This window comes from Sturnira hondurensis, unplaced genomic scaffold, assembly GCF_014824575.4.
Source record: "Sturnira hondurensis isolate 20B ecotype Veracruz unplaced genomic scaffold, ASM1482457v3 Scaffold0007222, whole genome shotgun sequence".
NCBI classification, from domain to species: domain Eukaryota; kingdom Metazoa; phylum Chordata; class Mammalia; order Chiroptera; family Phyllostomidae; genus Sturnira; species Sturnira hondurensis.
The window spans coordinates 1,826,828-1,854,738 of NW_028079853.1; the positions used below are offsets into that span (position 1 = coordinate 1,826,828).

Below are 27,911 nucleotides of genomic sequence, written 5' to 3' on the forward strand. Positions count from 1 at the left end.
GTAATCTTGGAAATCCATAGTAACACTTAGGCTTTCCAAGGCCTGGAGAAACAAAGGGGTTGGCTGGCCAGTGTTTAGACTGTGTGCATTGGGAGATTTCCCTTCTGTCTACCAGGCTGAGGGTGGGGCAGCAAACAGTTCATAAGCAACCTCTGGAAGGTTGAAGGGAAAACCCAAATTAGGTAGCTTTCACCCTCATTAAGGGCTCCAGGCAAAGATTCCGTAGGTGAGAAATCTTGGACCAAAGGAGACAATGAATGTAAAAGAGGTTTGAGGACTGTATGGTTATATAAACTTAGTAATGGCCGACTCACCCATGGTTTTTACTTAGCCATATTACCTTTGTTCAGTTAGCTCTATTTTGTCCTCAAAGCAGATTTTTACTGATCTTTCAGAAGCAAATGATAAAAAGTACAAAGGACTTTTAGTTTCCTGCTCCTAAAGCCTGCATTACCCTTAAATGGACTTCCCAGAAAGGGCTGTCCTGTGCCTTCTCTCTAGGGGCCACCCCCTGGCCCCCACCACAGTTTCTCTGCTCACTGCGGTCTCATCTAGAAGGTCAGAGATCAGAACATGTTTTGACAACATACCAAGCACTGACAGGTCAGTACTCATTTGGTGGACGGGAACCAATCCACTGGCACCTTTGCGATGGACGAAACACTGATACAAGCCCTTGTCCTTGATCTGAACGTTGTGGAGTCTCAGGGTCCAATTGTCCTTGTCCAAGCTTGTGCGGCCCTTGTAATCTGGATCAACATTCTCAGGATTTTCTTTGCCTCTGTAGAACTCATACAGAACCAACTTATCCTGGTTCTGCCAAAATACTACCAGCTCACTCAGGCTTATGTTTTGAGAGTTGGTAAAGTGGCAGGGAAGATATCCAGTCTCATTGAAATACGCCTGATTCTTCATGGAAGCAACACCTAAAAAAGGAGAGGTGGAAATTGGGAAAGAAGAAACAAAAGGGGAGAACAACTCCATTTCTCTTGATATAATATACTCAGAATCGATCTTGCAGCAATGGAACCAGAGAACTCGACACTGAACTCTGAAACTGTGCATACACACTGGCGTCTGGTGATGGGACTTGCGTTCTCACTCTACAGCTCATTAAATGGGTGTGGCCTCGTGTAAACGGCAACTGCTCTGAGGCTCAGTTTCCTTCTCTGTCTAATGAAGAGGCAAACCAAATGTTCTAAGGATTTTTCCAGTACTATGGGTATGTGAATTTAAATCCCAGAACATGAAAAACCAGTAATTAGACAACTCATTCACCCATCTGTTACCTTCCTAAAACCTGAACATTGATCCTCTGCAGCTGTTACAGGCTCCATTACTTCTAGACCAAAGGTGGCAAACACAAGGCCTGTGGGCCAAATCTGGCCCTCCACTTTGTTTTATCCATCCCAGCACCTTGTTTCTACCCAGCAGCAGTGCCAAGCTCTTGCTTAACTGTTAAGGAGTAACTACATTGATACAGTCCCAAAATTACATTCAGCCCTTTGAAGGCAACTATGAGACTAATATGGCCCCTGGTGAAAATGAGTTTGACACCCCTGTTCTAGACCGTCACCACAAGCTATCCCTTTCCCACCCCATCCCCTTACTCCTTAGCCTGTGACAAGATTTCTAATAATGGTAACAATTTGATCCCCCCCCCCCTTTCATTATGCCTCAAGAGCTGGAGATCGCATTGAGCAGCTGCTGTGAGAGGCAAATAATTCCCTGTATAGAGCTTCCCTCATGACTGCAGCTTTCATCCAACTCTCTCAAGGATATGGCTCAGTTCCAAGGCTCAGTGACCTCTCTAAGCTCTTTCAGGAATCGGAAAGAGAACTGGGCTAATATCATGGTTGTTTTGGGACTGTGGTGGTCAGAGACCATTTAAGGTACATGAATGAAACGCTGGAAATGAATCAGAGATTGAAAGGTGAGGATGTGCTCTTGGAGTACTGGGGAAACCCCAATTACCAAAAACTTGCTGTTGCCTGTATGCATTGCCCTGGAAATTTTTACAACCCCTGGAGGACAGACTGGGCAAGTTCAAAGAAAGGCTTCCATTCCCAAGGACATATTGGAGTTTGTGAAAGGGATTTTGTCTATCTAACTCCTCAAATGTGATTAATTATACAAGGGGGCACCCCTCAAAACCCTGGGATTTATTTATAAAAATTGTGCACATATTCTTATTTTTAAACTTCAGTCACCTTCAAAATACTCTCCATTTGATGCAATACACCTAATGAGACGTTTTTTCCACTTCTCAACAGGTTTTTGAACTCTTTGATTTTGATGCCTTTTAGTGCTTCAGCCATTTTTTGTTTCACCTATTCTATGTTGGCAAAATGTTTCCCTATGAGGACTTTTCATCCAGGGGAACAGAAAGAAGTTCCTTGTGGCAAGATGGGATGAATAGGGAGGGTGGGGCACAGCAGGGCATGCCATTTTGGGTAAAAAATTGCTGAACACTCAGGGCGGTGGGCAGGTGCACTCATAAATCACCCATCATGAAATGGGCAAACACATTTGAAAGGGTCTTCAAAAACAATCCACTGAAGGTGAATGCAGCCTCTCACAACAATGCTAGCTAGTGCACTGACACAGATGGGTTCCTAGAACACTCACCTAGTGAGGAGAGTCTGTACTACAAGGGCCCATCCTCCAGAAGATAATTCCAGTTTTTTCGGGTCCCCCCCCATATATTGTAATAACTCTGCATGGTGCCAGGTGGGCACTTCAAATATCAGGGGGAACACTTTGTATAGTATATGACTGTCTAACCACAATGCTACAGACCTGAGACTAATGCAAAATAATATTGAATGTAAATGGTCATTAAAAAATAAAAATTAGCAAATGTTATCAATTCCAGAGTTTTTGTAGGACTTATTCTGGGACACAGAATTACTGAGACCTGGCCAAGATATTAGCGGTAGGTGAGAAGTGTAGGGATGGGGGGAAATGCTGTTTCCTAGTTAATATGAAGTTAGATACCACCTTGGGGAGAAATTTAAGATGGGTTCTAAATAAAGCTTCATCGTTTTGGAACTTTATGAAGGAGAAAGGGCAGGGTGGATTGATGAGAGATGAGGGGGGTTTCCTTTGAGGTGTCCATTGAGGGGTGGTAGAAGTTAAATTGATCTAATCAGTGGGTTTTTCTTCTAAGAAAAAGTAGAAGGACAAATAACAATGACATGCACTTGGAAAAACTGAACTGTGTGCAGAATGGCCCAGTGAGAACAAATAATCTTGCACCAGCAAGAGCTGGCACAAATTGGAATTACTCTGCCCATTACATTCTGCTCGCTAGAATGCTGTGAACCACTTGAAAGTATAAAAATGCAGCATCCATACAGGATACAGTCCCACATTAGTGGGAAGTGGAAAAATCTACCTGGGTACCTGAAACAGTGAAAGGGGGACCTAAGGACGGTGTCCTGCTAAACTCTGAATGATAAGATAAGAGTGCCACCTACTGTAAAAGCTTGTAGCAGCTATCTCTGTGGTAACTGATTCTGGTTGTATCAGCAACTTGCCATATGATGTAGGGCAAATGACCTTATAGAGAAACCAAACACAGTTGGAAATTCTGCCAGTTATCATTCAATGTTATGTTATTACTCAGAAGTCAACTGTGCTCTCTGCGCCTAGAAACAACTTAGCCTTAGGTTTTGGCTTTCTTGATTTATGGTTGTTTCTTTGCTGAGCCTCACTGTACCTTCTCTCGCTCCCATTCACTCTCTTCACTCAGACTGGTCCAACTTCTCTGACCCGAAATGGCCTTTTTTCCCACCCATCTAACAGCTCCCCTCCTTACCTACCAACCAAACGTGTGGTCTGTGTTCTAAAAACTTCAGCATCATGAAAGTCTGCTCAGAAATACAGAAGCTCTGGCTGCACCCACGCCTACTGAATCAGAATCTGCATTTTAACAAAAGTTCCAGTTTGAGAAGCTGCAATAAAGGACCTCAACCTCTGTCTCAAGAGTGAAACAGAGGAGATAATGATAGGAACAATTGGTTTCCATCCAAACCTTCTCTTCTGCTCTGGGGTGGAAATCACTCTGAAGCCCATTCTGGGTGGAACTGAAAGTCTTTCACAATTTGTACTCCACAGTTCCTCACCACCACTGGCTTCCATGACATCATCAGAGCTATGCGTGCTAATCCCCTGACAACATGGGAAAGACTTACTCAAGGTCTCTTTTCCCTAAGTGGTTTCAGCACCGCCCCCTGCCCCCCCATCCCCACCTTGCCACCCTTATGACACCAGACCCTAGGCCACCCAGCTACTAGACTCACTGGGACTCCATTGGTGGGTAGGCACTGAGATTCTCTCCTTCCCAGCACCACGGTAATATGTCTGGGCCTCGTTATAACTGGTGCTATGATGATATCAGGAGCCAGGCTCTCATGAATCCATCTAGATACCACCCTAAATAGCTAAAGGAGTTTGTTTCAAAGGATGCTTGAGAGCTTCCTGAGCAATATACTGTTTGACTGTCACACAAAAACTATGATCTTCTAACCTTGTAAGGTCCCTGACTCCACCTGGAACTTCATTCTTCCCTAGCCACTACACCAAATACATGTCTTTTATAGTCAAGGATTATCTCTCATTCATGTTACTATACTTATCTGTACTCATGAATTTTCCCTTTTTTTACTAAACTTCCTTCAGTGCTATACAGGGAGTGGTGAAAATAGGTTTACAGCTGTTTGTATAGAAAATAATATAAAAATCAATAAATAATAATACAAGAATGAACTCTGTTTTTCAGACTCACAACTGTAAACCCACTTTTGTCCCACCCTTACCCTCAGGAAGCTTTATTATAGGGAACCGTTTTGGGTGGTGTGGGAAATGTAGCCCAGCCCCCTATCAGAAAAGCCAGTGGGAGTGAAGTCTGGCACACAGGACTCATGCCCCTAGATAGGTTTTCCCATGGGGAATCAGGCCTGCATTGTACCTAGGCCACTATGAGACTTGCTTTTGCTAAAACTCCCTCACCCTGAATTGAGGCAGAAAATGCTTACTGTAACTTCCTAAAGTCTGTGCTAAACCCCCCAAATATGGAGTGTAACTGGTTCAACCACCTTTCTCCTTGGTCTGCAACATCCTTCTCTTTGAAGTAATTAGCAACATTCTTTCCTTTGTTATATGTGAAAGGTAATCACCTGCAGCAAATCTGTGCATAGTACATGAGGATCACCCTCACTGTAATGTGCCCAGAAAAGCAATAAAAGCCTGTCCAGGCAGGGGCCAGAAAGGGCCCTCTCTCTCACTTAGAGAGTGGCCCAAACCGTCCCTTTTTCTCCACAGGGTTTCTGTAGTCCGTGTGAATTTGTTCATCGCAGCCACAACACACATGGATCCTGCTGGCCAGGATCCGCGTCACTTCATTCCACTGTAATAAACTACATCTTCCACCTCTTCTCAAATGTTTCCCCCAAGGTTATGCTTCATTAAAATGTGGTCCTACCCAAAAACCACCACTTGCCTCAGCCACTGCTTGTTTGTTTTTCTTCACAGCGACCTTGAGCGATGCCCTTGCTCTTGGAAGGGCTTGTGACATCACTACAGCAGTGACGTCATTTCCTTGCTCACTGAGCGTTTTGGCATTAGACGCAAAGTTTTTTCAAACAATTATTACTATGAATTTGGGTGATGTCAGCAAGGACGAATTCACCAACAAACTTGCCCGAAAGTTCTTTGATGTTTCCCACTTCGAAGATCTTCATCCTCAGACCGTGTTGTAGCCCCTCCTCCCGAACCTCACCTCCAAGAGCAGCTCTGTTACAAGAATCTTAAAACTCAAGGTACCTTTGTCCACAACATATCTTCCTCCAAGATTTGTTCAATTACTTCACCTGTCTCTGTTTTAAACTTCATCTATCCAGTTTGGACTGTGTAGTTCAGTGCTTTCCAGAAGAGCCCTGCAATAATGGAAATGCTCCGTATCTGTGCTGACCAGTATGGACGTCAATAGCCGCTACCATCAAGCCATTGAGCACTTGATGTGTAGCTAGTGACTGAACACTGAATATTCAATATTATTTAATTTTAACTAATTTAAATAGCCACATGCAGCTAGTGGCTATCATATTCGACAGCATAGTGGTAGTATATCTTTTCAATCATTCTCTTGACAGTAACTTCAGTAAACTTGCCTCTTTGTGCAGAATTCATTCCAAGAGCACTCTGCTTTTGATCTACATACCTGAAGGAAATTATTCAATTATTCAAACTGGTGACATTACAAATCTATAATCTCTTGAATGCTCAAATTGGCCTCTAGGCTGCTCACTGTGCTTACCACCCCCTCCCTTCCTCACAGCAGTTCCCTCTGCTATTGCTTCTCTTTCTCTTCTAGCCAAACTCCCTGAAAGAGTAAGAGATGTAGTTTATTACAATTGCTGCTTTCATTCCCAGCCTCTGCCCCCCACCTCACTGCTGAAACTTCCCTGGCAAAGATTGTCAGTGACTACCCACCACTGCCAAATTCAGAGCTCTTTCCAGACCTCATTTTATTTGACCACTCTGTTGAAGGTTGACCATTCTGTCAGCCATTTCTTCTTGAAATTCTATTCTTTCCCAATCTCTGACCCCCCTGGTCAATTTTCTCTGATCATTCCTTAAATACTGATTATCTTGAGTGCCTGCTCTTGATCTCCCTACTCTCTTTCTGGATTTTTGTCCTTTAGTAAAAGAAGGAAAAATCACGAGGACAGATAAGCATGGATTCGACTGCCAAATATATAAATTAATAATTCACAGATGCCTGTCTCTAGTCAATAATGTTCACTCTAATTCCAGATATCCAACTGCCTGCTGGACAATGCTGTTTAGATAGCAATAGATATTCTGCCCCTCCCCTTTAAACTTTCCTGTCCTCTATATCAGTGAATGGTTTCCCCACTTGCTATTGTCACTAACCATTTAAATCATCTATAGAAAACACTCAAAGAGGGTCTGCACAGGTGTGGCTGGCTAAGGAGATCCAGAACTACTACAGCCAAAGCTGAACTCATGGCCGGGCTGGCTAGTCAGGAGCACCCTCCCTGGCTTTCCCACCCCAGGATGTGTAAGATGGCTTCCTTCTCTGTTCTGAGGGTGGGGTAAACGAGCAGCAGGCAGAAGCAGGACAGGAGATATGAAAGGCACCCAGTCACAGGATGTGACCAATCACAGGAACCGCCACCAATCCATTAACAGATGAAGAAAATGAAACTCAGAGACGAGCTGAAAATAGGGAAGATCCGAGTTCTATGAGGCCTGACACTTTTAAAATTTCTCTTTTTGTGTGGAGGGGGAGCTCTTTAAGAAACAAAATGCAGAATTCAAGTACACAATGCCCATGGCCATTATAATACCCTCCCCCCCACCCCCAGGAGAATGTGATGGAGAGAAGAGTCGCAATAAAAAAAGGCAGTGGGCTCAACTTGTTCTGGTTAAAATATCTTACCTTTGGAAATTTTACCAAAGCATAAGACATGTGACTATACTGACAGGTCCCCTCATGGAATCTTGGTGGGGCCTGTCAAGTGAGAAATCCAGCAGCTAAGCTTCATTAACTTTATAGTAAATCAGCTGATGTAATCAGCCAAAGGTCATTGAAGTAGATAGTGGCAGGGCTGGGATTTTTTGATCCTCCCCCTAAGCAAGGGCAAGTTCAATCTATGGGTGAGGGCTGGTGTGGGAGGTAGAAGAGGGAGAGAGGGAAGGTAGAGAATGGGAAAACCAATGCTCCCTAATGAAAGGTGACTTTTAGAAGCCCATGAGCTGTTTCCTAAAAGCCAGATAATGCCAGAAATGGGAGCAAAGAAGACCAGAAAAGAATATGTGGAACAAAAGGGTTAAGCCTCAGGGGTGTCAGAGCAGGGACCTTCTCCTTGCTCCCTGGGTGCTACTGGACAGGCCAGTCTACCCTACTTCATTAGACGGCAGAGGAGAAGGATGCACAGAGGGGATAGGGCTCCATCCCAGGCTGGGACTGCCAGCAGCTGAGATACCTGTTCTAAATCATGATGTTTCCTTCTTCTCCACAAAGGTCTTTTTTTTTTTTTAATGTGGTAGTGTGCAACACTGGATAGAAAGTGAGTAAAACCCACCAAGGTTCAGGCCTGGGCTTGCAGTGGTCAGACTCATCAGGAGACAGTGGAAGGATTCTAGGACTTTACAAAGCCAAAGGTGCTTACCAAAGAGCAGGAAGGCCATCACAAAGAGAGTGGTACTCAGTCCCATAGTGCTGGAGTTAAAAAAGAAAAGATAAAACATGATTAGAAAATCAAACTGAAAACAAACATGACAAGTGAAGTTTGGGACTGTCTTAGGTCCCTGGGTGCAGTAGAGACCATGCTGTGTGTTCACTAAAGCCATCTCCTTTTCCTCCTAGCTCCGCAGGGAAGCCCTAGTTCCCAGCCTCCCTTTTAGTTAGGAGAGTCATGTCATTGGGTTCTTGACAAAAAAGTTGTGGGCAGAACAGTTGGGTGTTACTTTCAGACCTGCTGCTAAAACTCCTTTCTTTTTCCTTCCTTCCTGCCTTCTTGAATGCAGAAGGTCCAGAGGAGTCCAAGGGTATAGAGGATGGCAAAGCCTCATTGTGAAAGGAAGCTGGTTTACTGAACAAATTAATAAGCTAGCTCTCTCCACCCTACGGTGATTCATACTGGACTGTGACGTTAGCAAAAAAGAAACTTTTCTTGTGTTAAGCTATGAAATTTTTAGCACTGTTTATTGCAGTAGCTAGCACTACTGATTTTGGCCAACACAATATGTATGGTGGAAAAAACAGAAAGTACATGTTTAGAAATCAGCATTCCTTCGATTTCCCTATGGTTTACAAATTTTAATGTGCATAAAAATCATCTGGGAGAGTATGTTAAAGCAGTGTCCTGGGCCTTGGGCACAGAGATTGTGATTTAGTAGGTTGGGTGAAACCCACATCTAACACCCTCACAGGTGATGCCAATGCTGCTTGGTCCGAGGACCTCATTTTGGGAAGAGTGGCACTACTCACTTAATCTACATGAGAGAGCCAAGGAAGGTGACAGGAATTGCTCTAAAAATCTCGATCTTCTCTTTCTTCCTCTTTCTGCACTTACCCATTTGTCTCAGCTGAGACCAAAAAGGCTACCAAGTGGCTTACAGGGAGGCACAGGATAAGGAAAGATAAACAACGTTAGAAAGAGGTGAAAAAACAAACCAAATGCAGGAATATAAAATGGAACCAAGTACAAGGTCAACACTAAATGCTTGCCATAGAAATATGCCTACCCTGCATGGTACAGGTCACAGGTTTGGCTTATAGGTTTTAACAGCCAAAGTGAAAGGAAAACCTAATTGGTGAACCCATGAATAGATGTGTCTAGAAAATAAAAACAAACCAAGGCTTAGGAAAAGATACGCAACTATTCCTGACCCAATAGCAGGATTCTTCCTTGGGGGTGGGTTGTCTAGAAGCCATCCCCAATCCCTTTGGGCTGTGCAAGATATCCTTCCTCTGTTCCCACAGCACTCAGCACAGTGCTTTGGGCTAAAAGTGTCTGTGTTATGCTTTTTCCCTTCTAGACTATAACTTCTCTTTTTTTAATTAAAAACATTTTAATACATCATACCTGCTTATGGGACTAAATTGCTTACCACCCTCTCTCCCTTCCTCGCAGCAGTTTCCTCTGCTCCTGCTTTTAGTTTCTCTTTTTCTTATAGCCAAACTCCCTGAAAAAGTAAGCAAGTGTCTCTCCCAACCCTGTCCCCTAGCTGCCTAGTTTTCCCCCAGAGACATAACTGGAGTGACCACAGTCACCTGTTTACACTTTCTTGCGTCTACTTGCAGTTATTTGAGGGAAAACAAAATAAAAACATGGACCCATATTTTTTTTTTCATTTTACTTTTAAACACCTGGTGGTACAGTATACACACTTTTGCACACTTACCATAGTACCTTGGAGATTGTTCTGTATCACCACATACTGAGTATCCTAATTCTAACAGTTGCTTATTATTTGGTTATAGTCTATTGGATGGTAATAATTTATTTCGCTAGGCCCTATCAATGGACATTTAGGTTGTTTCCAATCTTTTGTTGCAATGAAAAGCCTTGGTCATATGTCAAATCACGTATGTGGAAGTAAGTTACCTTCCTAAAGTCAGAGAGTAACTACAACTTTAATCTTCACAGATATTGAAAAATTATTCTCCCCTAGGATGATATGTTTATGCCCCAAGTGACAAAACATGATGGTGCTTATTTTCACATCACTTTTGCCAATATAGTATGTTTTCTAATTTGTGATCTTTACCAAAAAGAGAAAGTTAAAATGACATCTCATTGTAGTTTTAAAAAATATTTGTCATTGTGGTATAATACACATAACATGAAATTTATCATCTTACTAATTTTTTAAGTGTACAGTGGTATAAATGCATTTACATTGTTGTGCAACTGTCATCATCGGAATCCATCTATCTATTCATCAGTTGTTGGATATTTCAGTTGCTGCTACCTTCTGGCTATTGTTAATAATGAATAATGCTGTTATGAACATGGGTGTGCAAATACTTCATTTCTTTTGGGCATATACTCAGAAGTGGAATTACTGGATCACATGGTAGTTCTATTGTAATGTTTTTTGAAGACCTGCCATCCTGTTTACCATAGTAGCTGCACTATTCCCATTAGCAGCACACAAGAGGTCCAATTTCATCATATCCTTGCCAACATCTACCTTGTGTTTGTGTATGTGTGTGTGTGTGTGTGTGTGTGATATCCCAATTGGTGTGAGGTAGTTCTCACTATGATTTGTAAATGAATGTATTTTATTGTAAGTATCAGCATCTTTTTAAATGTATAGAAGTTTATGTTTCGTATTCCATGACTGTACATTTCTTTGACCTACTTCTAATTTGGGTCTTTGGCCCTTTTCTTATTGATTTGTAGGAGCTGTTTTATGTTTAAAAATTAGTGCTATTTAGTGGCTAATCAGAAAAATAATTAGTGCATTGTGACAATGAATTGTAAATATATTCAGTTGTTAAAGCACACAGTAGGTGTTCAACATATGAACCTCACGCTGCTCCTGATTACTCTCTTTACCCACTTCTGGTGATTTCAATAGGTTTCAGAGCTTGGCTTTATCTACTGGGCCAAAGCAGACACCGCTTGATGGTAGAGCCTGGAAACAGTTTTCTCTTTGATTCTTGTGCACTTCCTCATGTTAAATCACTCTCAGCATCACATTTATCATAGAGTCTGAGGACCTGAGAGCCCTTTTAATCTAAACCCCTACTTAACATAAGAATCTCCCATTGTTTTCAAACCAATAATCAATATGCTTGACCTAGTCAAAGATTCCACCCCACCCCCACACGATGTGTTGAAAAGGGGCACAAAATCAAGTTATATTTTGCTATAAATTTAATAAATCACCTTGAAGTCCAATAATTACCAGAAATTACTGGCCCTGGGAAATCTTGGGTAAAGGGTCTATCCCTGTAAGTCACACGGTGGGAAGGAATGCTGGGTCTGACAGGAAGTTGGCACCATTTTTGACTTCTCTATTTGGAAACTCTCCTCTCCTAAGTAAGAAGCTGCCTCCTGTTAACTTCCTCTCACTGATACTTGTGTTGTTCTCTGGAACTACCCAGAATAAGCCTAACACACTTTGCTAAAGCTCTTCAAGGGTTTGGGGAAAACGATCACATCCCTCCTCAAAATCCTGGCCCAGCTGGGACAGTCCTAGTAAACTTCATTAACATTAATTTGGAGAGTGCTCTTTGGACACTAGTTTGTCAGAGACCCTAACAAAATATGATGCTAAAATACTTAAGGCAGACATCATGCTCTTTTATAAACTATAAAGTATAAATGCCCATGTAAAGAATTTCAACTCTAGCCATTGTGTGTGTGTGTGTGTGTGAGAGAGAGAGAGAGAGAGGTGAGAGGGGAGTGGAGTTGGGTTAGTAAGCCAGTTTCTCCAATGTTGCTGGCTCTGAAAAAGAACAGAAATGTCATTGTTTCCTTGGGAATAAGGTCTCAACCACAACCTCAAGTCACTGATTTCTTCAGAGGGCCTGAAAAGTAGAAACTATCGCCTTTGGAGGAAGAGAGCAAAAAGGGTAATGGGAGAGGAAAGAGCCCAAGAATTTATGGAGGAGAGTGTCTGAGAGATTTCTGTCAGCTGGGAGCAGAATAAGGTCTGCAGGTGCATGAAGTGGTCACAAATCTGAAATGAGTGGTTGGAGGTTCACTTCAGAAACTAAAGAGGAGCACTCACACTACAACACTTTCCCTCACTTTACGTACCTGGCCCATCACGGAACGTGAGTGAGCATCAGATGAATGACTATACTGTTAGTTCTCCCAGTAAGGTGGGATTATTTGTCCCCATGTTACAGATGAAGAAGTGAAGCCAAGACAGGTTAAGGAACTTGCCCTAGCCACAAGGCCACCAGGCTAGTAAATGACCAAGTTAGGATTTTTAAACCCATGCAGCCTGTGTTCTTTTTAAAATACCAGTATAGTCCCTTTAAAAGTTCCAGCCAGTGTCAGCTGCTGTGGGAGCAAGTGGAAAGGATCCTGACTCTCAGAGTAACACAGGAGCGGAAAACACACCCCCACGGCCAGGGATGATGGTGGTTCCTGGAATCAGTGTGATACTCAGGGAAACATGCTTGGTGGGGTGGTGTTGGGAGGGGAACAGAAGTGTCCCTCTGTACCAGGGGACTTTCTGTCCCAAGCTCCCATTCATTCCACAAATATTGCCTCAGCACCCACGATGTGCCAGGCAGAGAATCCTCTTCTTCCCTCCAGCCCTGGACAGGTAATCAGTTTCCTGCAATGGGTTTTGCTCCAGGCACATATTACTGTGTTCCAGTTAAACCTCACCTAGAAGAGCTCTGGGCAAATGTGAGTACTTGGGCAGAAAAAGATGGAAATACAGAAGGGATCCTTTATGTCTTAGGTCTGAAGCCCATGAAAGATGTAATTCAGGCAAAAGGCAGTATGAAGGGGTGTGCACTGTGGTGGCCAGCAGTCGGGTGGAACAGGGAAATACAGAAATGATGACATGGGAAGTGAGAGAGGGATTCCAAGGCAGAAGTTGGGGAGCAACAGACAAAACTGTTCCCTATTTCACAATGTTGTCTAGAATATTAGTGGTGATCAGGGTACTAGGAAAAAAATGCTGGTAAGCTTGCTGCTGTCTGAAGAAGGGTGTTCACTGAGACCAGCTCTCACGCAAACCTTTACTGAATTTACTCAGCGTCAGGCTTGTTTTGGAGGTTTTGGGGGGAATATAAAAATGTTCAGGCCTTTGTCCCTTACCCAGTTCTGGAGAAACAGACAGGGTCCACGAATACCTATAATTCAAGCTCCAGGACCAGTGTGGGAGGTGACAATACTTATCTCCTCCCAGCAAATATGAGTCCTGGTTCCAAGCAAAGGAGGACACCACAGCCTTTGTGGGGGGAAGACTAAGTTGGCCTCAGCCCAGCAGTGCCCAGGGCCTGACCCTTTGTCTTTGTCAGCTGATACTGTCACTGGACAAGGCAGGCTTGCGAACTGGCACTGTCAGCAAGGTGAGAGGAGAGTGACACCCAGGAGGAGCACAAACTTCCCAGGGCCCTGGCTTACCTCTGGGGGGACATGCTGCATGGGTTACTTCTCAGAGCACCAGACTCTGAAGCTGTCTATGCCTTTAGAGCAGCTAGCACTACCTCTGAGGTGCTGGGAGGAATATGGCAGGCTTACTTCTTTTAAAAATAGTTTCTTAACTGCAAATTAGGAAGAGTTCTGGGAATTGGATGTCACTGAATTTTCATGAGGCCCTGACAGAGTGTCTCATGATATGCTTAAGAGCAGTATAGGGAAATGTGGGGTTGATATTAGTGCACTTACTAGGGTGAAAAGCAATGCCCTAATATTGTTGACTAGTTTAATAAACATCTATTGAGCCAGGCACTGAGCTAGTGCTGGGAATGTAATGACGAGCAAACTCAGAAACAGCTCCCTTCATGAGGTTGCTTACAGCTAAGTAGAGGAGCAAGATAATGGTCAAATAGTCATACAAGTAAGTATAAAATTACAATGACAAGTGCTACAAAGGAGAGGTTCATGATATTTTGAGATTGGTATATTTAATGATATTTAGATTACTATAATATGAGTAATCTAAACTGAGATTGGAAGAACAATATGCTAGATTAAAAGTGGACACATGGGTGGGGGTAGTGGGGGCGGGAAATGGAGACAACTGTACTTGAACAACAACAATAAAGAAAAGTGGACATTTTTGCAACTCCTCCCACGATGGGTGGAATCTAAGCTCTGCGTGAGTCTGTGCTGGCTTCAGAGACTTACTGGACCAATAGAATGTGTGGAAGAGAGGTTTGGGACGTCTGAGGCTAGGTGAAAAGAACCTTTGCAGCTTCTGTCTTTCTTGGACTGCACTTCCTGGAGCTCTGAGCCACTGTGTGAGATGTTTCACTACCTGGAGAGCATTGTGCTGGAGAGGCTATGTGTTGGTGTTTGGGTCAACAGTCCCAATAGGTCCAGCTTTCCAGTTATCTCTGCCCAGCCGCCAGGCGTGGGGCTTGAATTCTCTACATCAGACGTCATCAAACTGTAGCCTACAGACCAAATCTAGCCACCAGCTATATTTATAAACAAAGTTTTGTTAGAATGCAGGCACACCCATTTATTTATTTCATTGTTGTCTCTGGCTGCTTTTGCACGTCAATGGTAGGGCTGAGTAGCTGTGACTGAGACTATGTGGCCACAAAGCTGAAAAGACTTTCTATCTGGCCTTTTACAGAAAAAATTCTCTTGCTTTAATCATCCCTGTCCAATAGAAATACAAGGCAAGCCACATAATTTGAAAACTTCTAGTAGCCATGTTAAAAAAAATTTAAAAACAACAAGTGAAATTAATTTTAATAATATATTTTATTCACTCAATATATGTAAAATATTATAATCCCCAAATAAAATCAATATAAAAATTATAATAGAAATTTTACATTCCTATTCTGTACTAATCTTCAAAATGTTACAGCACATCTTGATTAAGACAAGCTACATTTCAGCTGAGCAGTAGCCACACATGGCCAGTGACTACCAAACTAGACAGTTAAGCTCCAGAGAAGTCCATTCATTCGGTTAATAGCACCAAATGGCCCTAACTGGTGCTATCAGAAACAGAAAAATCACTTAGAAGCCTGACCAAATTTATGACCTACAACATTGAAAGAGAGAAAGATGTTTATTGTGTTAAGCTGCTAAAATTGGAGCAGTTTGTAATGCGCCAATAGGTAAACAAAACAGGCTGAATAGGTGGTCAGTAGGTGAAAGGTTGAGCAATGGCTTGGAAATATTCTTAGGCCAAGGAGACAGCATATGCAAAGGCACCAAGGCAGAAGGTTGATGTGCTCAAGGGAACAGAAAGGTGGGAGACAAGGCTGGAGAGGTCAGCTGGGGCCAGACCATGCTCACCTTATGGGTCAGTTAAGGATTTGGTCTTTTTTTCTGAGAGCAATGTAAAACACTGGAGACATTAAAGCAGGGGAGTGACATAATCAGCTTGGCATTTTGAAAAGATGACTCTGGCTACTATGAAGCAAATGGGCAGCAGGGAGGCCAGAATAGATGCCAGCAGCTGAATTAGGTGGCAGTCATTTAAGGAAAAGAAGGCGGCTGTTTGGTCTTCTTTTGGGGTGGAAGGGACAGAAGTAGAAAGAAGTGGATAGGTTCAAGCAATAGTTGGGATTATAATCAACAGGACATGGTGATAGATTAAATACAGAGGATCATGACAAGGTATTGATTGGTTCATTGATTATTCACTCATTTATTAATTCACTCATTTATTCAACAACCAAATGCCAGGAATCATTCGTGTTTAATAGGCTGGTATCAGAGTGGGGTTTTACTTTTTTGCTTTCACGTATTTAGTAAAATTATGAATGAAAGCACAGAAATCATGCTTCTGCTTTCAAAGGTGCAGGTGACACAAAAATGAGCCAGTTACTGGTCAGTTCATCAGCTGAATTAATAATATTCATAAATCTCCCCAAAAGAGTCTGATACTGACGTGGTGAATCTCATGGGGATAAGCATAAAGGTCTTACTTAAGTTTTAAAATAACAACTGTGAAGTGGAATAAATGGTCAACAGAGAAGTCATGTATTTAAAAAAGAGAGAGAGAAGTAGCTTATCCACAGTAAGTGGAAAAATCACAGAGATGTGAGTGTGGCATGGCTAAGCAAAAGTTGATTCTAGTCCTAGTGCAGAGTTTGGTCACTGTGCTCTGTGCTTATCAGAGCACATTACTCGTGGTATCACGTTAGTGAGGTTAGTTACACTTGAATGATAATTAAAAAACCGCCAGAGCTTATCAAGAGAAGGAGCAGCACAATTCACTAGAAAACAATGAAAGTGTGTCAAGTGAGGCACAGTTAGAAGGAGTGGGGCGATAAACTTGAAGAAGTACGTGAGCGATCTGCAGATCTCTGCGGGTATGGAAAGGCCCTCCTGTGGGACAACGCATGTTACTGGAAGGCAAGTACTCCCAATAACTGGCCACAGGGAACCTGAGTTCGGTTTCAGATAACGAAGAACTGTGAATAGAGTGCTACACCCAAAGACTGGATGTTCTCGTGAGGTAAGGAGTTCTTTCATCATCAGAATTGCTCAAGCCTTTTAGGAGGGATTCTTGATTTGGGTGGGTAGTTGAACTCTAGAACTTTTAAGTTTCCTTTAAGGTTCTCATTACATACCAAGACATGAAGAAATAGAAAGTAGATGACCTGAACACACTACCTTTCCCTGTCTCCACCCTGAGTCCATTTCTCTAATGTTTAGCACGGTATAGTATAGTATGGAGGGTCCCCCTGTTTAGAGGATCTGCTGAGCTGACTACAAGTGGTCCAGGGCTTCGGAAGAGAGCAATCCTATAGCCCAAAAGGTGGGGTGAAGGTGTAAAAGTAGGTTGGACTTGGTCTCAGAACTGTAGGCTGAGAATGAAACATGGTGAGCTAGGCATGGGGTATTTGCAGGAGAGTTGACTTCTGTTAGAGCAGATGAGGCTTTTTTTCAGTATGGGCTCCAACTAAGCCTACTCATTTTGATACTTTCACTCCTGCAAGTTGCCACGACATTGCTTAACATCTTTTTTCAGAGAACTGCTGTTTTCCTTTCACATTAGCAATTGTTGATTGCCTAGAACGCAATGTAGTGGACTTCTGCCTCTGTCCTTAAAAGGCTTCGCAAGCTTCCAACAATTCTTCTCATGCCATCCTCCCAAACAGATTCCTGAAGAGGTACAACCCTGCATCCTAGACATCCAGCTGATGTCTTCAAGAACTACTGTCTTCTGATGAACTATTTTTAAATGTGGGATTGAGTCCAAATGGGTAAATATTTCAACCACATTCTTGATACACATGTGTTCAAACACATGTACAAGAACAGAGGCATAACCCTGCATTTAATGTTTTGTATTGGTATAAGAAGCATTGGCAAATTTCTAAGCCACAGGAAAATATGATAGTCTATAGGGACACATGGAAGTGGGGGAATGGTCATGGCCTTCTTGCAGGATGATAAGAAACATTGACCAGACTAGAAGAGTGCACTTTGGGCAAACAATGAGAAATTAGCTCCTATAAGTAGGGTAGGATCGCTTAAGGGGGCCTAGAAAGTCAGATAAGGAGTTTATATTTGATTTGATAAGAGAATTAGGAGTTGGGATTAATCATTAGGGCGCAGAAAAATCACAACGAAAGTTTACAGAAAATAAGCCTATCAGTAACCTGAGGAAAGAGGTGAGGGCTGATATCAGAGTGACTAATAAGAAAGCCAGTATTAAAGGCTTGTGGGCCTGAGATGAAGAGGATGAACCAGCAGGACAAAAAAGATAGGAGTGTCAGTGATGCCTTGATGAAAACATGAAGACTTCCCGGTGTCCGTTGGACACATGAGATCACTGGCTATGGACACATGTGGCCCATCCTGAGCGCCGCTTTCCTTGAGCTCCCCCGCCAGCCACATGTCCTTCTAGCTCAGGCTGTACAGTATGTCTGACTTGGTTTCCAACCTTTTCTTGGAGCAAACCCCCTTGGGCCCCCACTTTTGGAGAATTTTTCTGTCTTTTCCCTCACCCATTTGAGAGCAGAGTGCCTCCACGTGGGTCTGAGGGGAACATAGGTACAAGGAAGAAATGTTTATGCAAATACTTAAGGAGCAGAAGATTCTTTTATTCACTCCCCAATATTGTAGGTGATTAAAGCATTAAAATGAAGAGGTCATTCTCCTCTCTCACTCAGAAGCTAAATAAGATAGCATTTAGCTTTCTCTGTCTTCCAGTGGCAAGTCTGTATACACGACAGACCCCCAGCTCCCCTGGTTACATCTAGAATCAGACCTTTCTGTGTCAAGGATCATGCCTTTTTCAAATTGTCAATGGCTTAGGAAACCACTTCTTCCATTTTGCCAAAAAGTGCCTATGGGTAAGCATCATGCAAAGTTTTATAGGTACCTGAGTCTGCGCACAGTCTCTGAAAGGCAGCCATCCCAATCCCGGCTGCCTAAGGGAGCCCCTTCCTTCTCTTTCTCTCAGAGCCAGAATCGCGGTCAAAGAGAAAGTCAGCATTTCAGAGGCACAGTTTTAGAGGTGTCCCCGTCTCCCCATTTCAAGTACCATCCCTACTCTGTAATTTCCAAATTACTCATTCCTTGGGTTAAGGCATTTTTGAAAATCCCTGTTAAAATGCAAGCACAAGCTGGAAGAAATGTGTGGTTTTTTTTGTTTTTGTTTTTAGCCATTAAAAGTTAAGTTCAAGTTAATCTATCTAAGTAGGAAATGGAACTCAGAAAGGAGCTATACCCACAAAAGGGAACAGGACCTTTCCCATCTTGATGGGGGATGAAAAGTGCAGGAGACACACTTTTCTTCCTCAACACACATTCAAAACGGCATCTACTTTCCAAACCTCAGCCAGAGTACACACACACTGATGCCCAGTTAGAAACAAGTCTCTATATTTGGTTAGAGATGAGGATGAGCACCCAATAAAGACTGCATGCCCAGCCTATTGCCCGATCCTTCCTGCCTGCCTCCCAAATATTCTTACCAGCCCCACCATGAAAGACAACTTGACAAAACTTGCCTGGACTCTGGAGAACCACCCATTAACCTTCCCAGCACCCTCCTTGCCTGTTTCAGACGTGTTTTACTCTAGCTCTCTCTCTTCACAGCTTTAGTCTCCTGGCCCAGAGACCCCTAACTCACTCCCACCTCTAGCTGGTGTTTGAAATACGGTATTGGAACCTTGATTTTTCTCTTAAAGAATCTGGCTCGGCTCACCTTTTCACCTTTCAAGTTCTCTCCTCCCCAACCTGCCCCCACCCACCGCCTCATCTCCATAAAAATCCAATCCTCACCTCCACCAGGAGGGGACACCGACATTCAGGGATATCGAAGTAGCCAAAATATCAAACTCAATGACATAGTTATTAAACAGTGAGCACAATTACAAAGAACTATTTCCTTCCCTCCATAGCCTTGTTGCTATACAGTCAGTTTTAGTGTGACTATTTTCCCTCCAGGCTAGAAGCTTCAAAGTATTAGGACCATGTCTTTTTTGCTCCCTGTGAAGTCCCAGTACCTGGGACATAGTAAGCACTCAATACACATATTTAAAGCATACAAATGAACAGACATTTAGAAAGGCTTTCATTCTGTACAGGATAGCTCTTGTAAATAGCATTAATGCTATCTGGAAAAGCAGACAGAAGACGTGATATAGAACCGTGAACCTGTGCCCATAATTGAATAGACTCATTTTAATTCAGAGCCTTAGTCCCAAGACTGAGGTTGCACGTCAGAGAAACAGGCCACTTCCTTAGGTGTAAAAATTGGAGAGTAGGCCCTGGCTGGTGTAGCTCAGTGGATTGAGCAGGGGCCTGCGAACCAGAGGATCGTGGTTCGATTCCCAGTCAGGGCACATGCCTGGGTTGCAGGCCGGTTCCCTGCAGGCCAACTCCCAGCAGGGGATGCACAAAAGGCAACCATACATTGATGTTTCTCTCCCTCTCTCCTTCCCCTCTAAAGATAAATAAATAAATAAAATAAAAAATTGGAGAGTAGTGGGAAGTTCCCTTGGCCCCAAATTATTTTCACCTGTCTCTCCAGAACCTGAAATAATTACTGGAGGCATTATTTTAAGCTGACCTGCAAATGCAAATATGTTCATGGTATACAGAACACAGTAAACCGCTGCCTGGGCTCTTTTTTTGCCCAGACTATTTCTTTCCAAATGAGCTATTGGGGTCTCTGGTGCCAAGAGGGGCCAATATCAGGACAAAGCACCTAGATGGGAAGAAGAAATGGGGGAAGGTTTCTGGACCAGAGAAGGAGAAGACCAAAGAAGAAAGCAGAGGCCACTGCAGAGACTGTGGGTTTCGTCCTGTGCCCCCACCCCAGACTTCCCACTGGCACAGGCGGCTCAGGCGGGGCCAGCATCCTTGCACAGCTTCTCCTAGTGCAGGGCTACCGGGAGCCCCCCACCCCCCCGCCCCGCACACTAAGGCCAAGAGAGGCTGTCGGTTAAGTGGCCCCTTCTATTTCCTGCCTGTCCTGCCGCTAAGCTCACCAAAGCAGAGGAAGGAATCTGGCTGAAAGACACAGTTTTGTAATGCCCCACCTCGAACGCAGCCAGTCTGAGAATCAAGCCCCAAGATCACAACAGGTATTAAGCATGTATTCCACACCCCTTCTCACCCCCTCCTTTGGTGGCCATCAGCCCCACCTCTGAACATCTGCCACAGACGCAGCTTCATTCCACACCACACTCCCCAGGCACACCAGCTTCATAAGAACATACCTGTCACAAGTGCCCATCCACGGCAGCTCCCAGAAACCAGACGTGTAAGCCAAGTGGCATTCCAGAGGAACACAGAAACGAGGTATCAAGAATAAGTGAAGAGGAGATTTTGTGAGCTACCCATTTTTTCCTAACACTCCTTGTAGAGATAAAACATGTTAGGGCTGAGGCCAGGACGCAAATGTAGAAAGGGGAACTGACTAGAGAGAAACAACACCACAGAAAGGGCCGGGCTCTTCTTCCAGATAAGATTGGCAGGTGGGCTTTTCCACTGATCATAATGACTATGAATGCACTCTCAGAGAGTGAGTGTAAAGCCCTGAGGAAACCCCCCAAAGACAGCCCCAGCCACAAACATGAAAAAGACACATTCCCTAACAGATGGACAAATCCAGGGGTGCAGCCTGCAGGGTAAAGATTAAGCTCAGTTTAACAAAGGTTTTACTGGGCAGCCATATGCCCGGCACTGTGTCTGGTGCAGGAGGACTGCAAGAGAGAGCAGAGAGACCAGAAGTTTCACCTGCTGCCTTCCCCTCCAATTGTTCATTGAGTACCTACCTCTCCATAGATCCTGCTAGAAGCCAATGAATATACCCAGCTCCTATTTCCATATTATCCCAATCTGTTCCTAGATGTTCTAATCTAGATGTTCTAATCTAGATGTTTCTGTTACCTTGGTCCACAATTCCTGGAAGTGAGCGGTCCCCTTGAGAGTGGGAACAAGTCAAAGCAGAAGTGTAAAGTGTGTGTGAATGCCCAGCGGATTTTTCCAAGCCTAGGGCTTCAGCAGGGACAGGCTTTACATATACGATCCTGCCCACACACCTACCACTTCTTTTTCTGACCGGATCAGGCTCTGCAAAGCCCTCTGCTCGCTGTGGGGGACAGTTATGTGCCTCCATGTCTGCAGCATTTGAGCTCAGGAGAGAGGCAACCCTCTTCAAGCATGACTCCCCCGCTCTCTTGGAGGCTCGCTGTGCCCTGCACGGTTAGAGAAATTAAGTGACAAAGTGAAAGCTGCTATTGCTGCATGGGTTGAGCAAGCCCACTCAAGCGAAGATGTGTGGCTCGGGCGGGGGAGGCGGTGCACGTCTAGAACTGCTGCACCAAGGTTCAGCACATCCTGGCTCGACTCCTGGACCCTGGGCACACTACCGAGCAGCTCCCGGTCTCAGTCTCCTCATCTATGAAGTGTGATCACTTCCTTGCTGCGTTGTTGTGAACAACAAATGCTGTCTTGCACATAAATCACCTGGCATCTGTGCAGCTCTGTGGTCTTCATGACCATTTTCCTATCTTCTTTTTGGACTTTCCAACTTTAACTTTGAACTTTCCACAAAGGTCTTCCCTCTATCACCAGAAAGGTGATGATCATTTTTCCCAAAACAGGTCTGTAAACCCCTTCACCTTCCCCCCAGGGCCTCTCAAACCCATAGGGCTCCGGTGTGGGTCCTGGGCCCTGACTCACAAGGTCATCACTTCCCCTCAGCCATTCTGTGCATACCTTGGAAACTTCATCCTTTATTCAAGTAGGCCCCACCTGGGGTTTTCCTCTGGATTTTACAATCATAACTTTTTTTATTTGCAAGGTCCATTTGGTTTCCTTATTGTAACACATGAAATTACCTACCCATCAAAGCACAGGAGAATTAATTCACATTCAGCTTTGTCTTTAAGTGTCTTTCCTTTCCTTGTACTCAGCAGTCAAAATATAAGATAGGCTAAATTGGAACATTCTGCTGTCAAAATATTTGGAATAGTATTTCCCAAACTTCATTCTTTCTAGCTACTCTTTTGTATCCATGTAAAATCTATATTGTTTGTTATACAAGGTTTTTCTCTTAACTTTGAGTAATTTTACACAGAATCTTTATGTGAATAGTAAAACTTTTTTCAAAGCAGTATCATTTGCAATAAATAAGGGGTGGGTAAAAAGAACATGTCACACTGGGCTTTACAATTACAGAGACATGCGCTCAAATTCTAATTTCCACTAGTTAATGTCTGTGTGTTCTTGGGAAAGTTACTTAACTTCTCTGAGCCTCAGCTTCCTCACAGAAGTAATACTAAATATCTCATAGGTTTTATGGTGAGAATTAAACAGGGTAACATATACAGTGCCTAGCACAGATTCTGGCATATAGTAGGTTCTCCTTTTTTTGAAAAAAGTTTTTATTGTTTTCTCTTTTCCATATCCCTGCCTCATCTACTTATTTTAGTTTCTTCTTAGAGCAGCCTCCCTCAATGTCATGAGACAGGCAGCAGAAATAAAGGACGATATGGGGGTGTCATGGGATTCTTACCCTAAGAAGTGCAAGGTTATTTAAGGGATCTCAGAAGTCATTTTGGTATCTCACTCAAGCAAGAGCCCCCGTGATGTTACCCTCAACAGATGGATATCCAGACCTTGCTTTCTCTCTTCTGTCAGAAGAACTCAGTAGTTGACAAGACAGTTATACGGGTCTTCTTTACAATAATCCCACACCTCCCACCCTTCACTCCCCAGCCCCGTAAATATCACCAACTTGTCCCTGTCCTGTTTTCTGCAATGACAGGAATGTATAATAATTTCCAGGTTTATATAAAACCCTTGAAATACTTAAAAGCAGATTTTATCAATTTTCTGAACAGTCTCTTCTCTCAACTAAATACAGTCAGTGTCTTCAACTGTCCCTCATATGATGTGGTCCTAGACCTGATCACTTGGTGGCTCCCCAACTGCCACCCGGTCCCCTGACAATTTGTCAACATACCTCTTTGAAGAGAGGGCTCACAGGGTGAGATGGACACTAATGTCACTTTCGTTAATGAGTCAGAGATCAAATTAACCCATAAGCAGTTGCACTGGGAGGTTGGCTGACCATGATTTTTTTAAAATTTTTTTTTAAGATTTTAATTATTTGTTACAGAGAGGGAAGGACAGGAAAAAGAGAGGGAGAGAAACATCAGCATAAGAGAGAAGCACTGATTGGGTGCCTCTTGTGTGCACTCCAACGGGGGATGGACACCGCAATGCCGGCCCGTGCCCTGACAGGGAACAGAACCAGAGAGCTTTCACTTTGCGGGACAATGCCCAACCGACTGAGCCACCCCTGCCAGGGCTCACTGTGGTTTTTTCACATGTTAAGTCAGATCATCACCTTGGCCTCATCTTGTTTGTGTGTCAGTGTTTGGGGCCAATTAAAATTACTCAGAATCCCATACACATCGTCCATTGTATTAGTTATCCCTCTAGCCTCGTGCCACTCAAAAATCTGATACGGAGGCCTTATCCAGCGGTCATAAGAGCCAAGGACAGAGAAGTTTTAAAAGCAGTGGTGGTTCAATGGTGGTCAACGGTATCAAATGCTGAGGAGGTGGAGTAGAATGAAGATCAGTTCCTTGTGTTTGGGAGAAGGAAGTCGCTGGTAACCTCAGAAAGCTGCTTTCTGTGTAGGGCCGCTTCCTCCACTGCTCCACTCCTGGATGTTCTCAGGGCCGAGGACTACAAGGGAAAGCAGCAGGAAGGGAGTGGCTACAGACAGTAGCTGAGGGGAAGAAACTGATAGCTTCCTGATGTTCTTGCTCAACACTGCCCATGAGATATTGCCCTGGGACCACATAGTTAGGCTTAATCCTGGGAGGCAAAGTTGGAAACTTGTAGGCATTTGGAAACATCTAAAGGACACTTAGCTGAATGTTTCAATTTCAGCCATACATTTGTTGTTATTTATAAGTGGTTTCCTGTGGCCAGCGGGTGGAAAAGGCAGTCTAAAAGTATTCCAGGTGGTGGTGGTGCCAATATAGGATAAAATAGTCCCCACAAATAATTGTAACAGCATTATCCATTTAAATGTTAATTAGCATTTCTTCTCTGAGTTATCTTGACACAGTGATTTTTGCAGGGGAAAAAGTAGAAGAAACCCACAGTCAAAGGCACTTCTGGACTCTTGTGAAAGCCCATGGAAGACACAGTACAGGTACCCTAGAAGGTGAGAGCAAATAGGCTGTGCTCTTGTGATGCAAGAGGAAGGGAGGGAAGGGGACAGGTGTGTGGATACTGTGAACAGTGGAACCAAGCACCCACTCTTGGTGCTCCCAAGGGATAAAAACCTCAGGGACGACAGATGGCTTGTGCCTTTGGCTCAGGGGTCCCAGCCTCAGCAGATAATGTCAAGCCCACTGTGGCATGGGGCAGAGAGCTGCCAGACTTCATAAACCACTGCGGGTGAGATAGTGAAGTTGCCAATGGCTGCTGAGACAGACTAGGGACTTGAGGCCCTTTCACCACTTTCTACGCGGCGGGGAATCCTTCCTGGGTTGCCGGAGAGGAAGGGAACCTTGTATAATCAAGAGTCTCCTGTCCAACTGGTAGAATGGTGGCTCAGAGGTGGTATTAGGTTGAATCAAAGGAAATGAAAAAGTGACAATCTCTTACGTACTCGGATTCACGTACAGGAATTCACACCCTAGGCATAGTATAACCCCCACAGCGGGGTTGGATTGCACTGTAAACATAGTTCCCAAATCGTTCTTAATTTAGAAGTGATGCAGCTTCTGTTCTCATTCCCAGCCCTACTGCATGACCTCTAGTAACACTGAGTAGTCTCCGGGCTCTGACTCTCCCCTTTCGACGAAACTGAGCTGGGTCCACAGACAGGGTTCCCTGACACAACCTGGGAGAGAACATAAAACATCTGCTACAAAATTTTCCTTTTACTGCTATCGTAACATTGTATTTTTAGAACCCTTTCTCCTTAAAGCATATATATTCTAACTGCTAAGAGAATGCCACACAGACTGGGAGAAAATATTTGTAAAATGTATATCTGAAAAAGGACTGGTATCCAAAATGCACAAAGAACGCTTAAAACTTAAGTTTCCTTTAAGGTTCTCATTACATTCCAAGACATGAAGAAATAGAAAGTAGATGACCTGAACACACTACCTTTCCCTTACCTTTCTTAAGATAAGAAAACAACTAAATTTTAAAATGGGCAAAAGAATAAACGACCAAAATAGAAACAGACTCACAGATGCAGTGCAGTCTGACGGTTGGTTGCCAGAGGGGAGGAGGGTTAGCGGGGTGGGTAAAAAAGGTGAAAACATTATGAAATACAAATTGAAGAGGAAAAACTCACAGACAGAGACAATAGTGTGGTGATTGCCAGGGAAGGTGGGGTGGAGGGAGATGGAGGAAGGGAAGGGGGGGATACATGGTGATGGACGGAGACTTGCCTTGGGGTGGTGAATACACAACACAGTGCACAGGTGATATGTTGTAGAATTGTGCAATGTGTATATAATTTTGTTAACCAGTGTCAGCATAGTAAATCCAATAAAAAGAAAAAAAGAAGTACAAATTGGTAGCCAAAAAATAGTCACAGGGATGTAAACTACAGCATAGAGAATATAGTCAATGACATTGTAATAACTATGTATGGTGCCAGGTGGGTACTTGAATTATCAGGGGGACGACTTTGTAAGGCACATGATTGTCTAACTGCTGTGCTGTACATCTGAAACTAATATAAAATAATATTGAATATAAACTTTAATTGAAAAAATATAATTTAAATGGGCAAAAGATCAGATCATACACCTTGCCAAAGAAGATATACAGATGGCAATCAGTAAATGAAAAGATGCTCAGTATCACATGTCGTTAAGGGATTGCTAAGTAAAACAACGAGATACTACTACACACCTACCTATTGAAATGGCTAAATCCCCACCCCCAAAATTGACAATACTAAATGTTGACAAAGATGTGGATCAACAGGAACTCTCATTCATCTCTGGTGGGAGTGAAAAAATGATACAGGCAGTTTGGAACACATTTTGGCAGTTTCCTATAAAAGCTAATTAACATAAACCTACCACATGATCCAGTAATCACGCTCCTAGGTATTTACCCAAATGAGTTGACACTTATGTCCATACAGAAAACTGTACATAAATATTTACAGCGATTTTATTTATAACCTCCAAAAACTGGAAGCAACTAAGATGCCATTCAATAGGCGAGTGGGTAAACAAGCTATGGTACATCCACACAATGGAATATAATTCAATGCTAAAATGAAATGCACTCTCAAGCCACAAAAAGACATGGAGAAACTTTCAATGTATTTTGTCTAGTGAAAGAAGCCAGTGTGAAAAGGCTACTTACTGTGTGATTCCAACTAAATGACATTCTGGGAAAGACAAAACCATGGAGCTAGTAAACAGATCAGTTTGCCAGAGAATGTGAGGAGGGATAAATAAGGGGAGTTACAGGGATTTTTAGGGCAGTTAAACTATTCTTTATGACACTGTAGCGATGGATGTTTGTTATTATAAATTCGTCAAAATCCATAGAACTGTAGAACACAAAGAGAGGAACTTACTATAAAGTATGGACTTTAGTTATTAATAATATATCAATACTGATTCATTAATGGTAACAAGTATACCACATTAAGGAGGGATGGTTAAAGTAGGGGAAACTGTGCAGGGAAGGGGGTTATATGGGAATTCTCTGTACTATTTGCTTGATTTTTCTGTAAATCTAAAGCTGTTCTAAAAATAAGGTCTATTCATTAAAAAAATACACACAGTAACCACATGCACTGATTCCTGGTAAAGTAACTAAATTAACGATGTGGCATTTTAGAGGGCTTCTAGACTAGTGGGTAAGAAAATTAGCATTGATTTCACAGTCCAAAGGTTCACTTCTCCATGTTGCAGACATGCAATCAAATGCCACACACACTGGTGCTGCTGTGAAAATCTCCAGTTTTGTGTTTCTGCCGTCTATTTTGACATTTTCTGCAGATTTCTGGTGCAGGGACCATAGATTTTTATGTCAATTCCTTAGGTAAATAAAAGAAAAAGCCCCATTGTTTTCTAAGGGCCAGATCAATCGAAAAAAAAGTTCTCAGTTCCATGTTTCTAGAGGAACATTCTTAGAAATGTAATAAGTTTCTTTTGAGGTGGTGATACAGTCTTGACTTACAATTAAAAGTGAACTTTATACAGTTAAGCATTAGAGGTTGTGTGTTTTTTC

The 27,911-nt window shown here is 43.1% G+C and overlaps 1 protein-coding gene across 7 annotated transcripts in view; it reads right to left on the bottom strand.

Annotated features, from left to right (window-relative positions):
- Positions 1-27,911, bottom strand: part of CD86 (CD86 molecule) — a 63,304-nt gene that overhangs the window by 12,148 nt on the left and 23,245 nt on the right. For 4 of the 7 annotated variants that reach the window (XM_037051505.1, XM_037051504.1, XM_037051503.1 and 1 more), the window contains exons 1-3: positions 20,885-21,068; positions 8,202-8,251; positions 591-926 (exon numbers count right to left, since the gene is read on the bottom strand). In XM_037051505.1, the coding sequence (XP_036907400.1) occupies positions 591-926; positions 8,202-8,251; positions 20,885-20,901 (403 nt within the window). In that variant the 5' untranslated portion in view covers positions 20,902-21,068. The other 3 variants (XM_037051501.1, XM_037051499.1, XM_037051502.1) reach the window with 3 other exon arrangements.